The sequence below is a fragment of the Dermatophagoides farinae genome, unplaced genomic scaffold (assembly GCF_024713945.1).
Source record: "Dermatophagoides farinae isolate YC_2012a unplaced genomic scaffold, ASM2471394v1 contig1, whole genome shotgun sequence".
NCBI lineage: Eukaryota > Metazoa > Arthropoda > Arachnida > Sarcoptiformes > Pyroglyphidae > Dermatophagoides > Dermatophagoides farinae.
Genome location: NW_027461514.1, coordinates 474417 through 500171, shown reverse-complemented (window position 1 = coordinate 500171; position 25755 = coordinate 474417). Strand labels below are relative to the sequence as shown.

Here is a 25755-nt window from a genome sequence, read left to right as displayed (position 1 = left end):
AATATTCTTGCGAACTAATTCTTCAAGAGTAAATTTAAGCTTATTTACTTTTATTTATAATCATAAAAACAGAAAATTTGTTCTGAGCTTTCTTGGATCATACTAAACCTTCGATTAATCGTTAGTGAATATAACTTTGACCTCGTTATCATATTTTTAATTAGCAAACTCAATAGTTAAATGAATGAGGAATTAATAAAATCACTACTAAAAAAAGCAGAAGAAAAAAAGTTTGATTCGAGTTTCGACAGTGACGCTAAAATTTTAATCTTAAAAAACAAGATCGAACAACTCATAAATAAACAGAAAGGCTCCAACAGTGCTATTTTTTATCAACTGGAAATATCAACACAATATAAGAATTTGTGTGAAAGAGCATCTTTAATTAAAAATAAATATTGCAGGAAGTCGTCATTATCGAATGTCGAACCAGATGTAGGAACCCAAGATAGTAAAACCAAAATTGCTAGCGAATCAACTAGCAAATTTAATTCTCCAAAATGTTCAGAACCAATAACTTCTAGTGCGTTGAGAAACAGATCTTTGGACAAAAGTCTTGATGATAAAAATATTATTGATAGTGATTTTTGCGTCAAACTTTTAGAAATGCTGGAAGAATCGAAAATAAAATGCGGAAAAAATAATGAAATACTTGAAATCGATAATTTAACAAAGCGAATGTCGGAGTCTTGCAGAAATATATCTAAAAACATCAAACAAGAAAACAAAACACTTAGCGAACTAAAACATCTCCAATTAGATTCAATAAAGTTGTCGAGAGAGTCTGAGTCGAAACAAAAGGTTTTTGAGTAAGTGGATTTGCGTTTATATTTTTTTAGGTTTAACAACTACAGAACTTTTTGGAAATTGATTCCAAACGTTTTAATTTCTATTGTATTGTTACTGCTGGTAATAATATTGCGGATCATTTAGTTTTGCAACTAATTAGTCAAATTCTACAAGTGAGCCAATTATTTGATGTACTTGATTCTGACTGTTGTCTTTATCTGATAAACTAAAATTAGCTAAAAATTGTGTATCACTTACCCAACAGTTAGAATTTTGATGTCTTGATCAACTGAAATGACTTGACCAGAATCGCCTAACACTAAATCGTTTACGTTGTTTTCGTTTTTTTTTATATAAGAATCTTCTGGAAAATACTTGCATGGGATTTTTACATTAAATACGGACATCAAGGAGCACAGCATTTCAGAGTGATTTAAAGACACGACTTTACATAGCAAGCGATTATATGGATTGGGCGATAAAATCAACACTTCAATATTTATCTTAATACTTAACGTTGAATACGCATCAGCTTGATAAGAATAAGCCACGTGGTCAACTGGTTTGAGTTTTCTAGCTATCACCCATATTCCGTTTAATTCAGGAAACAAGTTGTTCACGTTCTGCAACAATCTTCTATAAACAAAGCCAGAAACATTTTGTAGCATTGGAGGCGTTATCTTTACGTAACCACTGAGTTTTGCTTTAGAAAATAAATATTGACAAGGGTAGTTCTTGTGCGATTCACTACCTTCCAGAATTTTTATGTGACGTTTATTTTCTAAAATGCTCTGTAAAGCGTTTTGCAACGAAAAAATGTACTCCTTGGAAAAGTCACCAAGTTTCCACAAATTGCAGTGAACAATTCCTGCTTTTCTAACAAATTCAAACGCATCTTCTAGCCTTATTTTAGTCTCCTCCAGCACTTTCCACGCATGGCCAGACATGATACAATGTTAATTAGAACAAATAAATCAATAAAGTTTGTTTTAAATTCCTTTCTGCATGAATTAACTTATCTTTGCGGCTAAATGGTAATTTTATTTATTCTACAACGTTACATATTTATTTTAAGGGTTTGTTTTTATTTATACCAAATTCTCATTTTTATTATTAATTATTATTGATAATTAATCGTAGTTTTGGCGATGTGTTACCTTGTGTATTTATAAGCTTTTCCAATTATCTGTAATTCTTAATTTAGGGAAATATATTCCATGCCAATTTGATCTTTAGTCACACTGCATAAACGAATGCCATCTATTCAGAAACATGAAAAACTTCTATTTGATCTGCCTGCCAATCCAAAAAATGACATTTACATTTACGAAAAAAAAATCTTGGACTCCGATAATTCGGGTAAAATGGAAAACATAACTGAAAATAATTCGGAAAAACATTTTTATACTGAAATATTCAGCTCAAATAATGACTTAGACAAAAATTTTATTAGCGAAGAAGCCGATGATTTCGACGAGCTACTCTCATTTGATCATTACAATTCAAAACGGCTGAAAAGTCTAGCTTCATCAACAATCAAATTTTTTTTGTCTGAATTTCCTGATCCGAGTTCAGAAGCGACATCCAAAGGCATCATTAAAATTAATTCAAACTATGATAAAAATTCATTAAATAAAAAATTCGTTCACTTCAAAGACAGCGCTGAATTGTTTTTATATGAAATGTCAAGTGATTCTATTAGTTCAACGCATCAAAAAACAAAAAGAATATCAAAATTACGAGGTGTCTTGACAGAAACTCCGTTGAATAATCCCAGTATATCAACGGATCGATACTTCAATATTTCTAATAACGATATAAATTTATTGTAATAGTGAATTTTGGACCATTAAGACCAACTACACTATAACTAATCGAAGAAAAATTTTATAATTAACTTGAACACGTATTACAGTTATATAGTTTACATTATTGTTGAAAAGCACATAAAAAATGAATTTATTTTTATTCTTTGTTCAGTCAAAATAATGTAAGTATTATTTTTGTGAAGAGTTATAGCGATAAGATGCTCAAAATTAAAATATTCAACTTACTAAGTACAAATGGGAATTAAAAATTTATCTAAGTTTTTAAATACAAATGCGTCTAATTCAGTCAAAAACGTGCCCATCAAGCAATTCAATTGCCAGAAAATAGGAATAGATATTGCTACATTTCTCTATGCTTTGCTTGTATCAGTTAGACTAAACGAAACAAATGCGAATCTAACAGACAACGAAGGAAACGTGACCAGTCATATTTCAGGAATTCTTTCTAAAACTGTTAAGTTATACGAGTTAGGGTTGAAACCAATCTACGTGTTTGACGGCACACCGCCCGAACTTAAAAACGACGAGTTGAAAAATCGCTCTGAACTTAAAAACAAAGCGCATATCGAGTTACAACAAGCTATAGCAGATGAGGATAAACAGAAAATTGAAAAGTTTGTAAAACGCACGGTTCAAGTGCAAAAGAGCCATATTGAAGATATAAAAACTCTATTGAATTTTATGGGAGTCCCTTATATTCAAGCGAAAACTGAAGCTGAAGCTGAATGTGCAAATTTATGCAAGAAAAAAAAGGTCGATGTTGTTTTTTCCGAAGATTCTGACACACTGTGCTACAGCGTTCCAAAATTAGTTCGCTCAATAAATTTTTCCATACCGAATCCAATAGGTGTTGAATACAGAATTGACAAAATATTAGATGAACTGGATTTGACCATGAAACAATTCATTGAGTTTTGTATGTTGTGTGGATGCGATTATATTGCTAACCCTCCAAGTGTTGGACCGGCAACAGCTTACAAACTTATACAGACTCACGGATCTATTGAACAAATTGCCAAGGAAAAGCCAGAACTCCATCTAGATTTAGATTTATATGCAAAGATATACAAACAGTTTACAGACACTGAAGTTTACTCAGAAAAAGAACTTTTCAACATGAATTTCAAAGATGGAGTTCTAAATGAAGACGGCTTAATCGATTATTTAGTGAATAAAAAATCTTTTTCGGAGCAACGTGTCAAAAGTTTAATTGACCGATTTAAAAATGCTAAAAAAAATTCTACTCAAGTTCGGTTGGACTTTTTTTTTAAACCTATAGCTGAAAACGTCTCGAAGCCAACATCTTCTACAAATAAAAAAAGTGCCCAACTCAATGATAAGTCAGCTGCTGTTGTGAAAAATGCTAAAAAGAAGACAATAAAAAAGAAATAACCACTTTACGTCGAATATGATAAATGGTTAGCGATAAACATTATTACTTTTTTATTCTTCTGTTTCTGTAATGAGAATCTCGTTCAATATTGTCAATATATGTTGCAGCTCATACATGGGATGCGTGTTTAGAATTAAAAGATAAAAGAGCAACCAACCTTTTGAACGTTTTGAAAATTCAGACATGTCATTACTATTAAGATTCCAAGAAATTCCTAATTGACACAGCATTATGCGAATACGTTTTACTAATATCTCGTCATTGCTGGTTTTGTCAAGTAAAAGATTATAGGGCGAGCAAGAAAATTCAGTTATTTTACTTTTAACTACTTTATCAATATCAATAGTGGTTCTATGAGCTTTAAAGTGCAAAGTTGATAATAAGTCTAATATGGAAACTTGCTTTTGTTTATTTTTACTACTGTAACTATTTGAGTTGCTTAATAAGCAATAGTTTGTGATTTTCAAAAATAGGTCAACATACGGAGAGAGACTAATAGGAGATATCTCGAGTTTACTGTTTATTAACTGAATAAAAGAAAAATTCTTTTCAAGATTGAGCGATATATTTTGCATTTTCAACGTATTCTTCTCCATTGTCGTAACGCCCCAGTAGTAGTACTTTCGATATGTATGATACAGTCCAATTGTTACTCCGAATTTTTTCCTCAAGTTTTTCTGACCAAACAAACGCAGGAATTTGACAATATTATTTGCTTCATAATTGGTAATTAAAATTTCATAAATGCCGTTAGAAGTACCTATGAGCTTATATGCTGGAAACAAGTCGTTAACATATCTTGGTTTGTTCAATATATAAAACAAATCTTCAAAATGGCAACGGTGTCTTATTCCATTTTTTTTCATTGGTTCAATTTCGTACTCGCTCCTTAGACTTTCAAGCTCTATCAAATTCGTCAAGATATCTGTTTCTTTAAACCCAAGCAAATTCAAGACGAGTTTATAATTTACGAACGAGTGTTCTGACAAAAGTTTGAGAAGTTCTAGTAGTAACAAATCTTGCTTATTGTTAGCATCTTTGATATTGTAACAGTTTTGGCTGTTTAGCGTCTGCAAGCGCAAAACATAATTGATTTGCGGTGTTCTAATTTGGCTATTCAACGAAAAAGAAACAATGGGTGAGTAAAATATGCTATTTTGATTTTTTGAAGTACCAGTAGGTTTTAGCAAATCTTGCATTTTAGAATCAGCAAATATGTCGACTAAACATTGAGCTTCTTTGACTATGTTCGAAAAATTATAATTTTTCAGTTTGGGCTTTATTTTAATCCACGTAGTCTGGTGTGGTTTTACGACCGTTTCTCTTTCCGTTACTACTACTTGCTCGATCTCAACTTCGTCTTGGAGCTCTATTTCTTCTGCGTTTTCAAGTTCTATCTCATTATTTAGATCTAAACTCAAGTCAGTAGATACATCTACATTTTTATCTGTGGGCTCTAAAACTTCGCTCAAAAGAGATTTTGTGGCGGAATTATTTTTAGCATTACTTTTCGAATTAGTGCTAAGCGCTGCTGTAGATTTTTCGCGTTGAGCCTGTTCGATAGAATCTACCAATGCTTGTATGTACTGTCTCTCCTGCTGAAAACAATTTTGATCGAGCTTAGTAAGTTCATTGTTAGCATACGTTAACAACTCTTCAGCGTTAGTTTGTTCATTTTCTTCTACAAATAACTTTTGAAGATTCTTGTCGAGTTTATTTTTACTAAGAAATTTCTTGTTATCAAGCGCGTGCTTAATATGGATATATTGTAGCAAAGTTCGAAGGTTCTGTTGTTGGTTCATCAGTTTGTACGAGTTTTCATTGACGTAAGATTTAACGAGGCACCAATTCAACAATGCTAAAAGATTTTCATCTATTTCGTTGGAATGTGCTTTAAGTACTTTCACAACTTCGGATATTTGTTTTTTCAAAAACGTAGGAATCAAAAAAACCACGGTTTGTCCTTTCGCAAGGTTACGCAATCTCCAGCAGCCTTGTACCAAATCTCGAAACATAGTGTCTTTACCAATCGTTACAGCACCGCAAGCTTTGGGGTGAATTTTGATATCTTGTCCGAATGAGTGAGCTTGGTCGAAATAAACAAACCTGTTTTCGTCGCAGTATCCATCGTTATAAATTAATTTTGATATTTTGCCATTCAAGGTGTTTTTGACCAGCAGCGTTTTTTCGTCAGATTGTTCTTCGAAGAATAAAACTTCGTGACATTTGCTGGTTATTCCATTGTTGCTCAAAATGATGTTGGCGGCTTCGAAGTTGTTTTTGTCAATCATTAATGCGCCAGTATCAATCAGCACATCACATCCGTTGATAAACACGTTAAACACAATTAGATGAGACTGAGATAAATCTTTGTTCAGATTTTCCAAGTCTATATAGACAATCCTAGCGACCTTGGGGTCGCATAGTGTAAGCATGACATGGTAGTCGCATCGCCTGTCCAAGCAACAATTGTCAAACTCAATGGGCAAAAGTTTACTGGGCGTACCGCTGAAACTAATTTTGTTTTTGCATAGTAGTTTCGACGCCAAATGATGTCCGTAAGCAGCTATCACATTCGAACTTTTCTTCAAAAACACTGGAAAGAAAATTTTAGTAAGCAAGAAATTGATTGCAAGATGGTTGTACTTAAACGTTTCAACGAGCTCTGACATGATTATTAGATTGCTAGTGTCAATTTGTTCTAATGGAAGTAGAATCTTGTTCCAAACAATGTTGCTCCGGTCAGAAATTTTTTTATTTGCGTCGTAAAACAGCTCTGTTTGATTACTGACGACGGCGTTGGCACTGCGAGCCCAACTTAAGTACAGTTTATTTGCTCTTGAGTTTTCCAAGTACAAGGTTTTTTCAGACTTGAAAAACGCTTTCAACTCGTTAAAAACTAGCTCTACCAGTTGCTCAGAAAGCCCGTTCAAAAAGTAGCAAATTATCGTGTATGCGATCAAAATTTTTTGATTGGCAAACTCGCTGTTCGCTGTGGGTGTATCTTTTGTACGGTATGGAACGGCTAAGTATTGTCGTGTCATAGCTAAGTAATCATCAGCACTAGTTAAAGCCACCGTTTTTACGGAACTCATCAACAGCTTTTCCGCCACTTTATTGGTATGTTGGAAGCCGAAATTCACTCTGTATGTCTTTGTCAGTAAAAAAGGAATGTATCTGTTCACCCAATCGTACATTTCGTACAAAATGAGCCGAATCTGCGTTCCAATGACAGAATACTCACTGACTTCTTGAATGTTGCAAACTTCACGCGCGAACGAATCTATTTTTGTCTTATCAGACATGGCTTTTTCGAACTCCTTTTTAATATGCGCTTCACCGTTTGCAGCGCTCGTGTAACTTTGAAACAGACCGAGTGTTTTGAAAAGCCAAGCCAGCCACGATACCATAATGGGTTTTATGACAGAAAAATAGGTCGATATTTTCAAAATTACCAGGTTCGGATTGTGAATACACAACTTTTTTTCCAACAGCTCAGCAAGTTTCTGATTTAACATCTCTGGAAATTTCGAGTTTTCAACCGTCATGTGCAAGTCGCGCAAACAATTGCAATAAACGGGTCGACCGTTGCTGTACAACAATTCGCAGCAGTGCCACGCGATAGACCATTCGTGATACGCTAAATAAAGTCGTTCTTGCATATTTTTTTGTATTTCGCTGGACTCCAGCGATAGAGTCTGTTTGCATTTTTCCGTCTCGCTCACTCCTATTATATCATTACCAATATACTCGACCTGTCCTATGGGCCAACGCAGAGTGGATCGCATTGGGTGAATCAGTTGATCGATTTCGTCAAGCACAAAAACGACGTTTTTTTCCATAAACTCGAGAAGTTCGGTTATGAGAAACAGTTCTTCCAACTCATCTTCCTTAGTATGCGTGTTTTTTTCAATTTTATTTTTTTCATTCTGCAGGTCGCTAGCACTAACTGGGCTACTGCTTTTAAATGCGCGTTTGATTAAGGCCATTCCAAGGCTTTTTTTTTTTGTATTTTTGGACTGTACCTGTGTGATTTTATCGTTGTCCTTTGAATTTTCGAACATCTCGACAATAGAAACGCCCAAACTTTTTAGACTCTTTTTGATGTAACCATGGCTCAGACTGTGCAATTTTACACGCACCAGTTGTATTTTAGAATTGGCTTTTCTGTCGATATCTATTTTAAAGTACTCTGACTCGTTAAAACGGAAGTAGACATAAAGACACCGCAAAAATAAAGATTTAACATCAAGATCGGAAGTAACCAACAATTTGTTTCGAGAGAACGCATCCTTCACCAGCTGTACGAGGCTTTTTGTTATTTGGCACGACCTGCTGAATTTAAAAACCAAAACCCCACGGTCCAACGCAAAGCCTATACGAGACTCCAAAGCTTGTTGGGTGAAATGGACCAGGTTTTTCGGTGTTACGCATACAGCGAGAATGTTTTTTTCAAGTAATAATTGAGAAACTAAAGGCATGATAACAGTGGTTTTGCCTTCTCCCATCATGATTTGTCTACAGTACGGTTCTCCGCAGTCGATTGAACGTAGAATTGAATTGCAATATTGCACTTGATTACGTCGCAATACCAAGGAATTAACCAGCTCAAATAGCGCAACTTGAATGTTAACATCGAACTTATCAGACACTTCTAGATTCTCTAAATGCTCCGAAATGGAGAATTTGTTCTTTTTAGCCGGATTAAAACCCAGTTTTATTGCGATTGAATTTTCAAACGTATGACCTAAATTTTCAATTATAGCGTTCAAACTCAATTCGAGTTGTTCATGTATGGACAGCTGGTCGTACTTTGAATCGATATCAAATTTGGGTGAGTCCACGCTAATACTGCTAAACAGGGTTTTGGCGTTTTGAACCTCATTCAGCGTTTTAGTCGCTAAAGAAAAACGTGTATAAGATAAACAAAGGTGAATGAGTAAATATTTAACAGTTTCCACGTCGCATGACTTCAGCTTTAGTATGTCTGTAAAATCACGAACAAAATTATTACTATTAAGTAGGTTAATAATTTCTTTCACTAGAAAAGCTAAATCTAGTGAATCAAGAAGCAGCTTGCCTTTGACAACGCAAAGACTTTGAAAAATAGTTTCGTAGGCGGTGTTTAAAAGCGCATCTCGTAGCTTTTTTTCGTTTCTCAGTACGAAATAAAGATCACTTTCTAACTCGGTTAAACTACGCTTCAAGCTGGAGTAAGATTTATATAGAACAACATTTTGCGATATTTCATATGGAAAAGTTTCATTCAATCGATCTGTTATAACATTGTTTGGCTCGTTAAATACAGTTAGTTTGTTCGGGCCATAAATAACGTTTCTAACGACGCTGAAATGTTTCAAATATTTTTTCAGGGGTGTGATAAAAAAGTCTGGCGACGTAGCGTGACCAGAAATGTAATTTATAACGTTCTGGTATTTAGGAGTCAGCATTCTGACAAACGAATTTAGCTCGACATGAAGCGAGCAGGTGTTCGTGTATTGTTTTTTGGTAAAGACATACAGTTTTTCGTTGGAATTGCAAAACAAATTTTCAGTTGCACATTGAACTATTTTCTTCAAGTAGAATTCCGGTTTGGGAGTTCTGACGCTCTCAATGTCGCCCACGCAAAGGCTATTGATAAAGTAGAACAGCTCCGTAAGCCAAGCCTTGCACTTGATAGAATTCAATATTTCAATCTTGCTTATGCCTATGCTTCCCAGGATTGCTGTCGACTTCTTGTTTTTAGCAGTCTTTGGGTCGTCCAGCTTATATTTAGGCGCCTGTACGAGTGCGATTGCGGGATTGTACACTAGATGATATAATACTTTCACGAGTGGATTCATTAAGGTTATGTCTTTTCCGGACAACATGTGGCATAACAGCAAGCCAATCTCTGTTGAAATGTCTTGATGGAATATTTTGACTTCGACACCGGTCGTCAGCAACCGGTAAATGAACGTGAAACTTTTAAACAAAGATAAACCCGAAAAAACCGTATCTGAGTGAATTTTCGAGTCTACTGACAATTCAGACGACAACCTTTTGAACAGAAAAGCCAAACCGTCTACTCCGTTTAATTTATCAGGAACCGCCTCGTCAGACAACAAGTACTTAGCCAACGTATTAATGTTGTTGTTAATAGCAATCGAACTAACATTATTTAAAAATCCCGGTTCCAAGCTTTCGAACTCGGATCGTGCGCTGTATGCAACAATTTTTTTGTCGATTGATGTAAACTTTTTACGTAATGTCTTTAGACGAATGCCGATCCACTCAAACTTGCTAACCACGCCGAGCGAGTTACAATGATCAAGTAAGAACATTTCTACCTCTAGTTCTATTTGATACAAATTTGGTAATTTGTAATGGATTATTAAATACTTGTTATACAAATCTACAACATCAATGACACTCAAGTAGTTGCTCGCACTCTTGTTGTCAACCGTTCTGCATTTGTACCAAAACACAAGCATTAACGGAATAGCGATACCAGATAACTTTGCAAACATCCAGGAATTGTTTCTGATATATTTGCTAAGAGCTTCGTGATATTCGTCTGATTTTTCTAAAAACGCCTGTACTAAGCTCTGCTTGAACAGATGGAATGCTTTCCTGTATTGTTTCAAAACAAAATACAAGAAAAACAATATTGCAGCGGATATCGAATTTTTGGGCAACAAAAACGCATCTGTTGGATGCAAGTGGTATAAAAAATGCGAATCAACAAACGTTTTATTCAAGTTGTCCAAATTGGATTCAATTACAACTGAACACTCCGATTTTTGGTTTATTGTGACGATTGAGTGGAATTTTCTAAACGAAAAAATAAATAGAAGCGACGAGTTCAACCCTTTAAGCGTAAGAGAATACTTTTCTATGATTTGAGCTGAGCACTTACCAATATTGTTGTAATTAATCTTACCAAATAGTATATAGTACCCTTGATACTCGCTTGAGTAGAACTGGCCATCTCTCAGTACAAACTTGAGTTTGAGTCTGGGAAAATCAACTTGAACAATCTCGCTTGGTTTTGTAAGAAACTCTGTATTTAGAAAATTATTCACAGAATCATATAGATTAGAATACAAACAGTAATAATAATGACAGAACGCGCACGAAAAAATTTCAAAGTCTTTGGTGTCGGTGTTGTTACAGTAACTACTCAAAGTTTCACAAAATTTGGGAGTGAGCAAACGAGAAAATTCATCGAGTGGAACCGGAAGCCGCGCAAAAAGCAAGATATTTGACATTTCTTCAATTTTTAACAAAACTTTGAGGTAAGAATTCCAACTGTTTTCAAAAATCAACAGCGTTTGCGAATTAACCAAAAACAATTGTTGGCTGTCATAGGTAGACTGGACAAGTGCTATGTTGTCTTGCCAAACTTCTAGTTCTGGTGTCAGCACTGGGTTTTGATTAAACCAAAGTTGTGTAGGCAACACCTCAGAATTTTTCCATTTACAACAATAAGGCTTTAATTTAGGTGGAAATAGTAAAATATCGATCTTTTCAGATTTAATATGCGAAAAAGGCTGAAAGAACCAAGAAAGAATTTGAGAAAGTTTGTAAGAATAAATGCAATGCGTCAGCACATCAATGGAAAAAGTTGATAAATTGTTCAGGTCTATACACTTGTTTATTAACTGTTTTTCGAAAAAATTCAACGAAAAAAGAAAAGGCGATATACTGAGCCAAAAATTTACGGATTCGATTAACACAGCAGGTAGTAATCCGTTGAGCAAAAAGTTTGGCACATAAATTTCAGTGGGATTTCGATGCGAACCGACCCACGACATTATGTCTTTTATTGCCAAAATGAAAACAATTGACGCCTCGTTCGAAATTTTCGAACTAATACTTCGAATGCTCGACAATAAAAGAGGAAAATCGTGTTCCTTAGATTTTGCAGAAGCTAGCAACATGAGGTTCGAAAAGTTTGCTCGAGTGTGACCGGAAACGTACGTTTCGTTATTTTCATTTCTCTGTTCAACGTCCCCAAACGAGTACGAATATTCAGAACCTTCATTAATACATTCAGAATACACTAACACGCGTTTTACAGAAGTCCCGAATGGCAATAACTCGTAAACGTCAACTTGTTTAATTTCGTCAATATACATGAATTCTTTAATATTGTCTAAATGGTCTACCAAGGTGGCAGCTTCATTAAAATTCACCTGAGACAACTTTTCTATGTAGCCTTTCTTGATCCCCAAAAATCGAACGAACTTGACAACCATATACGGGTTATCTTCGCCGACTGGATGCTCGTACAACAAATAATTTTTGAAATGTTTACATTTCCATAAGTTGAACTCTGCGTATTTTTTAGTATATAACGATTCTAATCTATCTCGTGCGCATAGAATACTTTGAACTAAAGTTTTAAGATTAACATTAACCTCTTTTACAAATCGGTGTGTTTGATTACTTGAAAATTTTTCATTTACTTGGTTTTTACTGAAGAACGAAGTAAAGCGCATTTTTGTAATATTAGTGTTCAGACTTGCAGTGGTTTTAACGGCATTTTTTTCGTCGTATAACAGTTTTTTTTCACAGTCATGTAACGAAACTAAATACTGATCTAACGCTTCACTACTAATAACAACTCGATTGTTAATGAAATACTCGTAAAGTGTATATTCACTCTGTAATCCAAGTAATTTATACGAACAATTAAAACTGTTTTGTTCAGTTTTCAACGCTAAAAGATTATTTATAGTCGAGCTGTAACTTAGATGCTGAAGTACTTGTTTGTAAGAATCACAAAAATCAATATAGTTTTCCAAGTTGATCACTTCGCCACGCATAAAAGATACAGAACCGACTAAATAGTCTATTATAGCTACACCAGAATCGTTCAGTCTAATGTAACTTCCGTTTATAGCTGACCGTGAAAAAATATTTTGCCTTAGCGAATCTGACTGGAATTTTTTCCAAACAAGCTCACCAGAAAGTTTAAGTTCTGTATTCTTTTGCTGATTACAAATGTACAACACAATTTTTTCGCAAATGGCACAACGAACCAGATCACTTTCGTCAAGCAAATCCAAGCAGAATTTATTTAATTCAAAAAGCACATGGTAAAGTTTTGCATTATGAAATCCTGGAATTATTTGTTTTATTTCATCAGTCTCGGTAGATGTACTTGGTTTGTTTTTCTTAGCGTTATTTTTGTCATTAATTTGAGAAAGTTTATTTTCATTCAGCAGGAAAAATATCGACAAATAAAGGTTTTGTATCATACAAAATAATTCGGCGCCACGAAGAGGTCCGAAAAAAAATTCGGTTCCAATAAGAATGTGATCTTCCAAGTTATTTTTATGAGCTGAGAGTTTGTCTGAGTCTAGTTCATGATGATATTTATAATAATTTAAAAGCACATAATTAACATTGAACCTAATTACCTCGCAAGTTTTTACTACGTCAGAATGTTCAAACTCAAGGCCTGTTAACCACTGGTTAACATGTGTCAACAAGAAGTCTTTGAAAACGTAAAAAAGGTTCATTAGATTTTGGTGGATTTCTATTACGTTAATTGTCAAAACGAGCTGTTTGCCATACACCAAGTCCATCATCAACACAAGCACATCCGAAACAAACTCACTTATGTTAGCCAAAGCGACAAAGCTACTATTCTGAGAAATATCTTTTTGCTTATTATCCAAACCAATACATTTGATAATTAAGTTCGAGATCGTATCAACGAAATTGCTACAGTTATAGTATATTTCGTTCAAGAGAAGACTCTTCAAATTAAGAAATTGCAAGTCTTTTTCGTCTTCACTTTGTAAATTAAAACGCGGGATCATATTATGTACAGTGTCTATCAATAAACTAGAACTTAACCTCCATAATTCATCCGTTTGCCCAACGCAAAACACGCAGGAGTAGAGTATATCCCAAAATCCAAAATACGCTGTTAGTTTTGGGTACTCGTTAAAAAAAATTAAAACTGAATAAATTCTGGTATATTCGTAATGAACAAAACTCAACAAACTTTCCACATCCGAAATTGGTGTATTTGTCGGTATAACGGGTAAATATTTCAAATTCAACAAATCTATTTCAACGATTTTGTCTTCAGATCCAAACTTTGATAAAAGTTCTTTGCAATACGAACTGATGCTGATGTCACAAGGTTGGTTTTGCGGATCGACAAATATTGATTTATACCGGGACTCGATAATGTGGCTTATGTGTGTCAACAAAAAATCCGTTTGCGAATATAAGTAGTAATAACAAGCTGCAATAGAGGCAGGACTATAAAGTAGTTGTACCGAGTCCTTGTCGGAATTCGTGCTGAAAACATCTACTAAACCCTTAAAAAATTTCCCGCCATCTGTAAAATACTTGGTTATTTTATAACTTGATGTTTCTGGATTGTTAGTATCGATATGTTTAGTATTGGTTCCCTGATCACCAGAGTATGGTTTGTACGACGGAAGAACGTTTTGAATATTTTTTGCAATTACGGCATTTTCAGCAGTTTTCTTATTTTTTGTTTGCGATGTTTTTGAATTTTTCGAAACAGTATCTGAGCTTACAGAATCGCCATCGTTTTGATGTGTTTGTATAAAAGCAAATAATGTAGAACTGTCGACGCAGTTCCATGCAACTATTGATTTCAATACTGCACTGTCACTATAGTAGTATGAAAATACCGGTTTGTCCGAAGAATTTTTAAAACCTTTAGGTAACCAATACAAAGAATTCGACGGGAAATGCATCAGTGTGTTTCTCGCTACAGCTAATGCAAATTTGGTTAATAATGTGATTTCTCTCAACTCGTAGTATACATTATGGAACGCATGTATATCGCACACTTTACAGTTAGTTAAATTAGAGCTGAATTGTAAAGCAGTAGTTTTATCTTTTTCTGGATTAAGTAGTTGACTCACGAAGTCAGCAGATTCAAGGTTAAAATACTTGCTAAGATTTTTCAAATAATGAGCATCTGTAGCCGATAAAAGAAAGCCGTATTCTTCAAATGCAAAAAGTTTGTTCTGGCTGTCTTTATTCAAATTACAGTATGATAAAAATTCGTTCATTGTTAACAAAGCAAAAGGTGATTGAGCAAACAGGTTGTTTAGCAAATTAGTTACTCCGCTGAAATTAATAGTGTACTTGTCCACAGTTTTAGTAGCTTTTTCAATAGTTTGCTGAAACTCGTAACAAATTGGCACTGCCTTGCCTGCGGTCTCCGATCTCATTAATTTATTGAACAACAAAAATAAATCTAAACATACCCACACAAATTTTGACAACTGACTAATAAAATGGCTTGAAATGCTGTTTCCAGATGCAGCAAAAGTTGTTCTAAAACAATTTATCGAGCTGTTTATGTAATACCGCATAATAGCCGTCAAAGTGGAAAACACACCTTCGACGTTTTCTGTTGTTATGTCATCTTCAATCATTTTACAAACAGCTACTTTGTCAGAAAAAAACGTTTCAATATAAGTACTTATCAAGATATCTTTATTGCATATGTTTTGATAAACTAAAAATCTAATATTCAACAAAGCATAGGACAAAGACACTTTGTCAGTGATTGTGTCGACTTTCAGTTTCAGCTGATGCGAGTCGTTCGCTATTATTGATTTGATAAAAGAATTGTAATTAAGCGATGTTAAAAGCGGAAAATTGATTGGAAATGCATTCTCAGCGACATCAATTGAATCGTTACTTTCATCATGTATGTCAGTGATTGCATAAGGTAATGTGTAGTATTTTTTTTTAAGTAATGCGTAAACTTGATCTCCAACACTAATGGCAAAGCCATTTAACCAATTTATAAATGCTTCGTACGCAAAATAAATACTTTGATCTGTCTCATTTAAAATAGGATTTTGCTCAGAAACGAATTGGGGTAAACTTTGAAACAATGAGACAAATATCTCTGTTACTATTTGAGACCAGTCTGTAGTATCAAGATTAACATTTTTTTTTTTGTCTATTAAAGCCAAATCTAGCTTCGAAACAGACCAAAACACAAGCAAGCACGTGATAGCTGACCAGATAACATGGTTTACTTCGAGCAGACTTTGCGGTCTTCTACAAAGTAATTTATTATAACAGTCGTTTGCAACGCGAGTCGCGAATAGAGGCAAAATTCTGTTATACAAAAGCTGTGACGAGCCAGCTACATGATGAGTGCTAAGATAAGCTAATGACAACCAAAATATAGGTTTAGTAACGTCAGAATTTTTCGAAATCCAAAATGTAAAATTCGAAATACAATAACAATCTTTGCTATTGTCGTAGCGTTCTTGGAACGGTTCAACCAATCGGCTATCGTCATACAACGCTAAAAAACATAAATTATTGGGAATATCTTTTTGCATGAACAATACCAGAAACCGGTCTTGGTCGCTTTCCTTGATCGAAAAAATAATGACTTCGCTGTCGTCTTTGGAACTCTGCAAGTAGTTGCAAATGAAACTAGTTTGCGAATAAATAAAACTAACTTTATTTTCTGCGGTGATCGGGCAGCGATCCACGCAGAATTCAACCGCCTTCGAAATGTTTTGCGCCCAACCAAAATTTTTAAACTGCTGAGCCCATTCAAAAAATATTTTAGTCAAAACTGCGTTTGAGTCATTCGTGTAATCATTTGACTTAACTTCAAAAAAATTTGACAGAAATTGCAAAAATAAGAACTGATTATTTGACATAATGGTGTTTAATTTGCAGCATAAGAACGTAGTTACACAGAGGCGAAATTAGAAGTGAACGATAAATAAAATAAAAATAATCGGAGAATGAAAATAGAAAGCAAACAATGAACTAAATCATTAAGATGTTACAAACACATGTCAAACTTTTGTGATGACGGTGTTGTTTATCGTAGAGATATGAAAGAAAATAAATACATAAATGTGTTTATTCAACTTTGCAATCGCATGTATCGGTAAAAAATTTTGGAATCTGATAGATACATAAGAGATGCAAGTAGTTAACAATGTTTTTAATTGCCGTAAGTAAAAGCAAATTTAACTTTTAGCTATTTCGACGCGATTGCCGAAGATAGAAAAATACGCTGAAGAACAAAGTCTGTTCCACGTAAAATTGTACGATAAAGACGGCAACCTGGTCCACTGGAAATCTCTGAAAAATTTGAGTGTTGGACTGTTATTTGGGGCTTACGATCTCCGTAAGTTTCGTAACGCGTTACCACATTTGATACGATTTTACAATAAGATCAACATGGCAGGTGCTAAGAAAAGACTCGAAATCATCTACATACCACTGGACAATTTACAAAGCGAGTACCAAGTAGTACGTGCGTTGATGCCCTGGTTGTCAGTAAAACTCAACTCAGACTTGCAAGAATTTCTAACCACCACATTCAAAATTCAGCCCATTGAATCAGTACCGATAAAAATAGATTATAACCATTTTAGCCTTCCGGTCCTACTCATAATATCGAGTCGAGGAACTGTTTACAAGAGTTTAGAACTTTATAAAACTACTTCAGAACTCGACGTATTGCTTTCCAAATGGGATTATGAACACTGCCGCTTTAAATAGATTTTGGGGAAAGAACATTGCATGAAGTAAGAAAATTTAATTGCATGTAGTTATATCTTTTTTATAGCAGTTAATGAACAATGTCCTTGTCATAAGTAAACTAAGAACCATAGAACAATATAATTACATAAAAGAATTTATAATGAAACTATTCAGTTTATAAAGGGATAGAAATATTAGCAGCTTCAGGGAAGGTGTTAGATAGAGGACCCTTGGCTCTGACAATCTTGCAAGTAACACCATCTGAAACAATCTTGCCTTCGTCCTTAAGGCTAAGATAGTCGTCAACAGTGAGGTTGGTGAAACCCCATTTGTTAGAGATGAAAACGGTCTGGCGACCTGGGAACTTGTATCGAGCTCTGTTGAGAGCAGAGAAAGCTTCAGGAAGTTTGTCTTGCTTGCATCTAATAGACATCAGGGTTTGTCCAATGTTTACACGGGCAACAAGACCGGTGGGCTTACCAAAAGCGCCACGCATACCAGTTTGAAGTCTATCGGCACCGGCACATGAAAGCATTTTATTGATTCTGATGACGTGGTATGGGTGTACTCGGATTCTGAGGTGGAAACCTTCTCTTCCAACCTTTTTAATCATATATCTGTTGGCGGCAACACGAGCCGCTTCGATTGCTTCAGAAGAAATTTGCTCGTATTCCCCAGAAATGAGGTGAACTACTGCGGGGAATTCACTGACATCCGCCTTCTTTTTTCCTGCGTCGTATATCTTGATTTTTGGTTCAGGTACGGCTCGGCAAAAACGAGACTTGGGATAAGGCTTGTTTTTGCAATAACGATAACAACGAGCAGGTCTACGCGCCATTTTTTAGTTCTTTTTTATGAGCTCCGAAGAATAAAAAAATTAAATTTTGTTTTGTTTCATGGAATTTAAACGAGTTGAAAATTAATGCCGATTTCATCGCTCGCCACGCACTATCAACCCCAAAAAACGTTATAATTTAATGTATGTAACTGTATAACTATTTACTAGTATAAAATCGGAATGCTGAGATTAGGATACCGCGGTATTCGAAGACGAAACATAAAAATAGTAATTTATTATAAACTTCAATAGTCTTTGAAATTGTTACACCTATGAAGCTTAACATCTCATACCCGCAAACTGGTAAGGTAAAAACAGTTGAAATTGATGACGAAAAGCGTCTTGTGCCTTTCTACGACCGAAGAATTGGAGCCGAAGTTTCCGCTGACACTCTCGGCCCTGAATGGAAAGGTTACAAAGTAAAGATAACCGGAGGAAATGACAAACAAGGTTTCCCCATGTTGCAAGGTATTCTCTGCAACCACAGAGTAAGAATTTTGATGAAAAAGGGTATGAAGTGTTTTAGAGAAAGAAGAAAGGGTACTGCTAAGAGAAAATCCGTCCGCGGATGCATCGTCGGTTCTGATATTTCCGCTTTGAACCTTATCGTCGTCTCCCGTGGCGAAAACGAAATCGAAGGTTTCACCGACGTTGTCACTCCGAGAAGACTCGGGCCCAAGAGAGCTTCCAAAATCAGAAAACTGTTCGGCTTGTCTCCAGAAGACGATGTTAGAAAATTCGTTGTCCGTCGTGTTGTTTCTGAAAAGAAAGCCAAGGCTCCTAAGATTCAGAGACTTGTCACTGCCGAACGTCTTGCCCGTAAAGCCGCCTACAAGAACGAACTTTGCAGACGCGCTGACAACTCTAAAAAAGCTGCAGAAGAATTCCAAGAAGTTCTCAAAGCGTACAAACAAAAGAAGCTCGCAGCTATGGACTCTCTCGTTAGTGCTTAAACATAAAGTTTAATTTTTCTGTACCAGTTTTAAACCATATTTTTGTTTTTTATATATTAATCTTACCGAGTTCTAAGGCATTATTCTGCTAATATTTTCACGCTAATCAAATTTTTCTAAAAAATAAATATTATTGATAATTGTCTTCACGGCACAAATCGGAATTGTCAAATGCGAAGCTCAAACAATTTCATGGAATATATTGCAGAGTTCCACCCCGTAACTCGGCTGTATCTATTATCCTCAGTTTTTATCACATTACTTTTGGTGCTTAGGATCGTCAATTACTCTACCTTGGTGTTTGATGTCGATAAAGTATTCAGAGAATTTCAAGTTTACAGAATTTTTACAGCTTGTTTGTGTACTGGCACTATTTTAAACACTTTTTTCAAATTGTATTTTTTTTCAAACATTTCGTTTCAAATCGAAGACGACATTCGCTACAAGTCTGTTTCCGGCCAATACTTATACACGATGATGCTAATAATGCTGGCGTCGAATATTTCTGTAGCTTTAATTGGTAGATCTAAAGTTACTGTGGCGTACCCAGTTTTCCGTTCGGCGATAGTTTACCTCTGGGCTCACTTGAATCCAAACACAAAGACGAATTTCTACGGAATGCTGATCAAATCAGCTAATTTACCATATTACTTGCTGGCCGCAGACGCTTTGTTTGGAATCAATCCACTGCATGGCGCAATCGGAATCGGTATCGGCTATTACTACAACAGACTCGACTCTAACCCTAAGTACCGCAAACTCTTAATTCGCCCAAAGTTTTTCGAGCCGTTTAACCAATTTCTGGACATTACGAGCAAGAATATGCTTATGAAAATCATAGTGGTTATGGAGTATTTGATTATGAAACTAGCTGTTTCTCTGCGTCGAGCAAACATGCAAACCGCTGCATTCAAGAACTACTTTGAGCCTAAAAGCAGAAGAGTAGGCGACTAATTAAGAATTTTCCTCACAACAGGTTCGTGGCTGTTCTGTGTGGCAAGTTCGTGATCATGTTTATGAAACGAGCGAAATGGAAATTACGAGATCGCCCCTCACAACTAATAATTTATACTGTTTCTCGTTCACTACTTTTATAACCTCGTCACGGGCTTCGTCGTACACATACGTTTTGATTAATTCCTTGACCGGCCCCAGTAGGATGTTCAAGTGGATGTCGTACGCGTGTATTATACCTTCCAAACACCGTCCGTTACGACATTTAACTCTAATACGAGAACTTATGGAATACTTTAAAAAATCGAGTGGTTCTATCAGCCCAGTTTCTTTTCGTCGCACGTACCTTTGAGAATGACATTTGCCTGTTTCATAGCGAAGGTAATTGAGCAAAAATAATTTTAATATAAAATACTTTTTAGGTATTCTAATATAATCAAAAATAAACTCGGAATGTTCTTGTTATATGAGGAAAAAAGATACATAATAGAAAAACAAGAAATATTATCTATCGACGATGAACATTCTGTTATCAGAGTAAATCGAATTCCAGATGAATTGCTTCACAACCTCGAAAAAACAATCAGGATGAACATGGTTACCATTTACCAAACGTCCAATTATGCACTGTATGACTCAGCCAGTAAACTCAGGGAACTGAGCATATTTGGCTCTTTCTGGTTTATTCTCAACACGCGAAACAGTGTTTTGGCGTTTGCCAAGATTTTACATGACTGGGTAATCGATTGTCCAGACACGCTAACTGGCTATTGGATCCTCGAACTGCACGCTCTAATAAAAAACAAAGGTTACGGCAGCAAGTTGCTACGTGTCATGATAGACACGATGCTACCCAACGCCCCCATAGGTCTCTGTTGCCAAACAACCAATCAGCGACAGATTAATTACTACTCGAGGTTTGGATTTAAAATTTTTTACTCGTCGAACTCGTTCGTTGAAATGATACTGAAAAATGGAACTGAGAAATATTAAAATTTAATTAGTGAAAAAACACCGCAATGAAAATTTTTTCAGCAGTGCTTTTTTAAACCTGCCAAAAAAACCTTAATTTATGCTTTGTGAAAAATAATGGACCGATGGATTTTCAAAACCGTACACACGACATTTGTGTAGAGTGTTCTAAAGATGGAAAAAAATACACGTGCCCCGTGTGTCAGCGAAACATTTGTAGTCTTTCGTGTTCAGTCAACCACAAACAAAAATGTGTCAAGCCAGACACACCGCTAAAGTTTGTTCCGAAAAAGAATTTTGACGCAAAGATACTTGAACAGGACTATCAATTCCTAAGTGAACTTGGCTCTCAAATTGAAGAAATAGCTCGGTTCGAGTACAAGCTTTCGCAGTTAGAGCAAGGATCTAAAATGATTTCTGCGTCCGATCTCTTTCAAAAAAAGCTGCACACTAGAAAGGGCTTTACAAACAAACAGCTCGAAGTTATTTTAGGCGCTAACATAATTCTAATAAAAGCGCCCACGCTTTCCAGTTTGCACTGCAGAAACAAAACGCAAATTACTACTGGCAAGAACCAAGCAATATCTTGGTACTGTGAGATACAGTATCAGAATAAAACCTATTGCAACTTCTTCGTAAAAAGTTCGACTACTTTTCAGCAATTGTTTGACCATTTAAAAAACGCAGAATTCATATATTCGGCCGACCCGGAAGACTACTTTGTTTTAATCAAAGATCAAAACAACCCAAACAGCACGAATAGCTACTTTTTTCTCGACACAACCGTTGAAATTCAAAACGCACTTTACGGTTTAGTAATTAAAGAATTTCCGGTATTCCAGCTAATCGAAAAAAACGATGTGGATACATCTAATACGAAGTGCAGGTGTATAATGCCGACAATCCACAAAAACGTTGATTTCTGTGAAAATATCCGGGGAAATTGTATTGGTTTTTGGAAAAGCAATTGTTTACACAGAAAACTGCAACTGACGGACTACTCCTACATAGCCGACTTACTATACTATATTGAAGAACAAGAAAAAGAGCCAGATGAAGCACTGGAAGAATACACCCGCAACGAGTTTTTTGAAGCACAAAATAACAATTTTATTAAATCTGAAAGCGTTAAGAATGAACAGTTTTTGATAAAGCTAGAACAACTCAACCAGCCTGAACCTGAACCAACTTAATGAGAAATTCACACTAATTTTGTGTAAGGAATGTCCACTAAGTGAAATGTTCTGAGGTTAGTTCTCAGCATAAAAGCTAGTTAATTTTACCTTTAAATTATTAAAGTTAAACTATCAATTAAATGACTCGTCATCTTGAATTTTAAATCGGTCTTCTCTTGACTCCTTAAGTAACGTTTTTAGGTGTTTCACCAGAAGTGCATTCCATTCGTTTTTTCTTTGTAAATAAAAAGTTTTCACCGTTTGATTGATACTTTTCTGGTGCTTCCGTGTATTAGTTTTCGCAGCAATGTCATAGTAATCATAAGAAGATATTTTAAGCTTCATAAGATAAAGAATAATGATAAGAAGAGAAATAGGCTGTTTAATGATTTTATACGTGTAAAGCATGAGAGTTTTCGCAAGCGCTACTAAATGCTCAAGGAAATAAATTGAAAACGCATAAATCCGCTTTATAAGAGGAGAAAACAAACGCAAGAATTTATACGGCACGTTGACTCTCCTCTGCAAATTCAAACTCTTTTTCCAGCAAGCACTAGCGTGATAAAATAAGTATTCGTAACTTATACTATCTGACAAACTGAAAATTATAATTAACATCCTTTGCACAATGATAAACTGTAGTAACTGAATTTTTATGTTAGTCCAAAATAAATCGACGCGGTTTACAAACATTTTGAACTTTTCTGGATAACATTTTGTTTTAATTTTTCCGATTTGTAGATTATAATGATTTGTAATCCTTGCGTAGAAGGGCACTACAATTTTTCCCCTGGCACCTGAATCCGGCACAAGAAATTCAGCATGATCGATAAATTTAATTTCTTTAATTTCTTCATTAGGCTCAATAAAAGAAGTACAATTTTTAAGTTTAATATATATTAAACTTTTTTCAATTGCAAGTACAAAAAACTTCATACTTGTGACTGAAGTAAAAGATAAACCAAACTTTTGTTGAAATGCTCGTGTGACGACTGATAACAAACTCAAGCAATGCTTATTTGCTTGTTCTTCTAGCAAAGGATTATCAGACAAGTTATGATTCACAACAGAAAAAAAATAATCTACATAGCTACAAAACTGACTGACCTGTACTAGTTTCGTAAGATAATCACTGCTTTGAAGTATTTTAAACGTTTTTGATGTGATATAGTGTCGTAATTGTAATTCGTTTTTGTACAAGTCCAACAACTGGCCGAAGTCAAATAAATCTACTATCTCGGAACTCTGCATCACCAAAAATAAAACAGAGTAATTTCTAATTTTGAATACGGCATAGTTGATTTTATACTGTTCAAACACAGAAGTAATGACTCTATTTTTTTTGAAATCTGCGAAGACACAGCGTTTCAAAATGGTTTCGGTAGAATCTGGTAATATTCGAAACTCAAACAAATTTAACTGAAAAGTGACAAAAAGTTCATTATGCAGTGAAAGCTTTGTTTCACCTGTGTAAAAATCAAGCTTTGTAAAGTTTCTATTTTTTATTTTTGTCACCCGTGTCTTAGTTTTGCAGAGGAATTCTACTATATTTTTTAGTTGGCAAACGTCAGAAAAAAATTTCTGATAAATTTTATTCAGCTTTTCAACGCTTAAAAAAAAATAGAAGAAATCAAAAACAATTCTCGTAAAATTGCAAGATTCATTAATTTTTTCCAAAATTCCAGCTAAATCTAGAGAATTCATTCTTTCAATTGAAATATTGGAGCAATTCATGTCCTCAACAAGTTCAAATAGTTCAAGTCTTATTACAGACAAAACAAATGTAACGTTAAGAACCAGAAAATCATCAAAAATTGCAAAATCAGCGCTGTTTAAGTGATCAAATATTTTTGTGATTTGTAAACCTATTTTCTCGTCGTTTAACACGTTTTCAAAATATCTAAGTAGTAAGGCTTTGTAATTTGATTTAGCAAATAAAAATTTGTACAAATTAACGTGATTAAAATACTTTCTAGTGACAGATAAACACACTTTATGGTAAAGATGGTTTATAACAGAAATGAAATAAATATTTTTGCGATTTTCATTCGTAATTCTCGGTTTTAAATTTGAGTTAATTATCTTTAATTTTGAGTTGAAGAAACTGCATGTTGAACTCGTTCCAAGCAAATGTTTATATTCATAAATGACGTCATTTAATACAAATGTTTTACGTTTTTGAGAAGAAATGGTCACGGAATAACTCCCTAGTTTTTTAAGTATCAACTGCGTTTTGGGTAATTCAGTAGTTGGAATTTTTAAAAGGCTCGAGTAAGAGGTTATTGATTTAAGTCCGTAGTATTCTTTTTCCGTCGTTTCGATGTTATCAGCAAAATAATTAACGCTTAATTCGCTTTTGTTGGCGAGCATGTTAGCGTAATAGAAAATTTCAGCGCTATTTTCATAGCATCCAACATCTGTACTTGAACAGTTAGAAGCCGTCTGCATAATAGTAGTTTGCTGGGTCTGTTCTTTCATTTGCACCGAAGATTTTGGTTTGTCATTGGGGATTCTTTTTCTATAGTTTTCTAAATAAGAATTAATGTTCAGAAAAATAGATCAACGTACGCTTTATGGAGTAAATCAAATCATCATTGACTGTCAAGCTTAGTAGTTTGTTTTTGCTATTTTTTCCAACGGCCATTTACGATATAACTCATTGTGAAAAAGTTCGCCGCCATAAATCAAATTAATATTATAATCGAACAAATAATTATAATAAATAAAGCGACTGATTTTATTTTGGCCGAAAAATGATGAGATAATAATAAAAGATTTGCTTCTTTAAGCGATAAATCGAGTTATATTTTGATATGTGATATTAAAAAAGCGAACTTCGAACTTTAAAGTGATCACTGTCTAGTTTCCTTTATGAATGACGTTAATTTACTACAAGATTTAGCCAAAGATAATTCTTTTATCGAAGCATGTACAAAAAAAACTATAAACCTGAGTTTGTTCAAACGGAAGTTTCATTCACTCGATATGCTACTACAACCGGAAACCTATGATTTGTTCAACAGCATAACGATAAATGAGGTTCAAACGATCAATGCTCGAGAGCAACAAATTATCAATGTAAACAATATTTTATGCGCAAGCAAATCACCTTTAGTGAAGCTGCAAAATCTTTTTCTGGGAGATAATATTATTATAACTATAGATCAAATCCAACTTCCCAGTCTTATAAACTTATCGTTAAAGTTGAACAGGTTGACAGCTATTCCGGAGGTTAATCCAATTGTTCCTTTAAAAATTCTGGATTTAGCGTCCAATAATATAACAAAGTTGAATTTCACATCTTTACCCGAAACCTTGGTAAAACTCTCACTTACAA

At 34.7% G+C, this 25755-nt stretch overlaps 1 protein-coding gene and 1 pseudogene across 1 annotated transcript; one reads left to right on the top strand and one right to left on the bottom strand.

Annotated features, from left to right (window-relative positions):
• Positions 1-17701: 17701 nt before the first annotated feature.
• On the bottom strand, positions 17702-18364 carry LOC142597867 (uncharacterized). The gene has a single exon (XM_075734884.1). It carries the CDS (start codon positions 18362-18364, stop codon positions 17702-17704), a length of 663 nt encoding a protein of 220 aa, XP_075590999.1.
• A 272-nt stretch (positions 18365-18636) lies between these two features.
• Positions 18637-19453, top strand: LOC142597907 (small ribosomal subunit protein eS6 pseudogene; annotated as a pseudogene).
• Positions 19454-25755: the final 6302 nt, after the last annotated feature.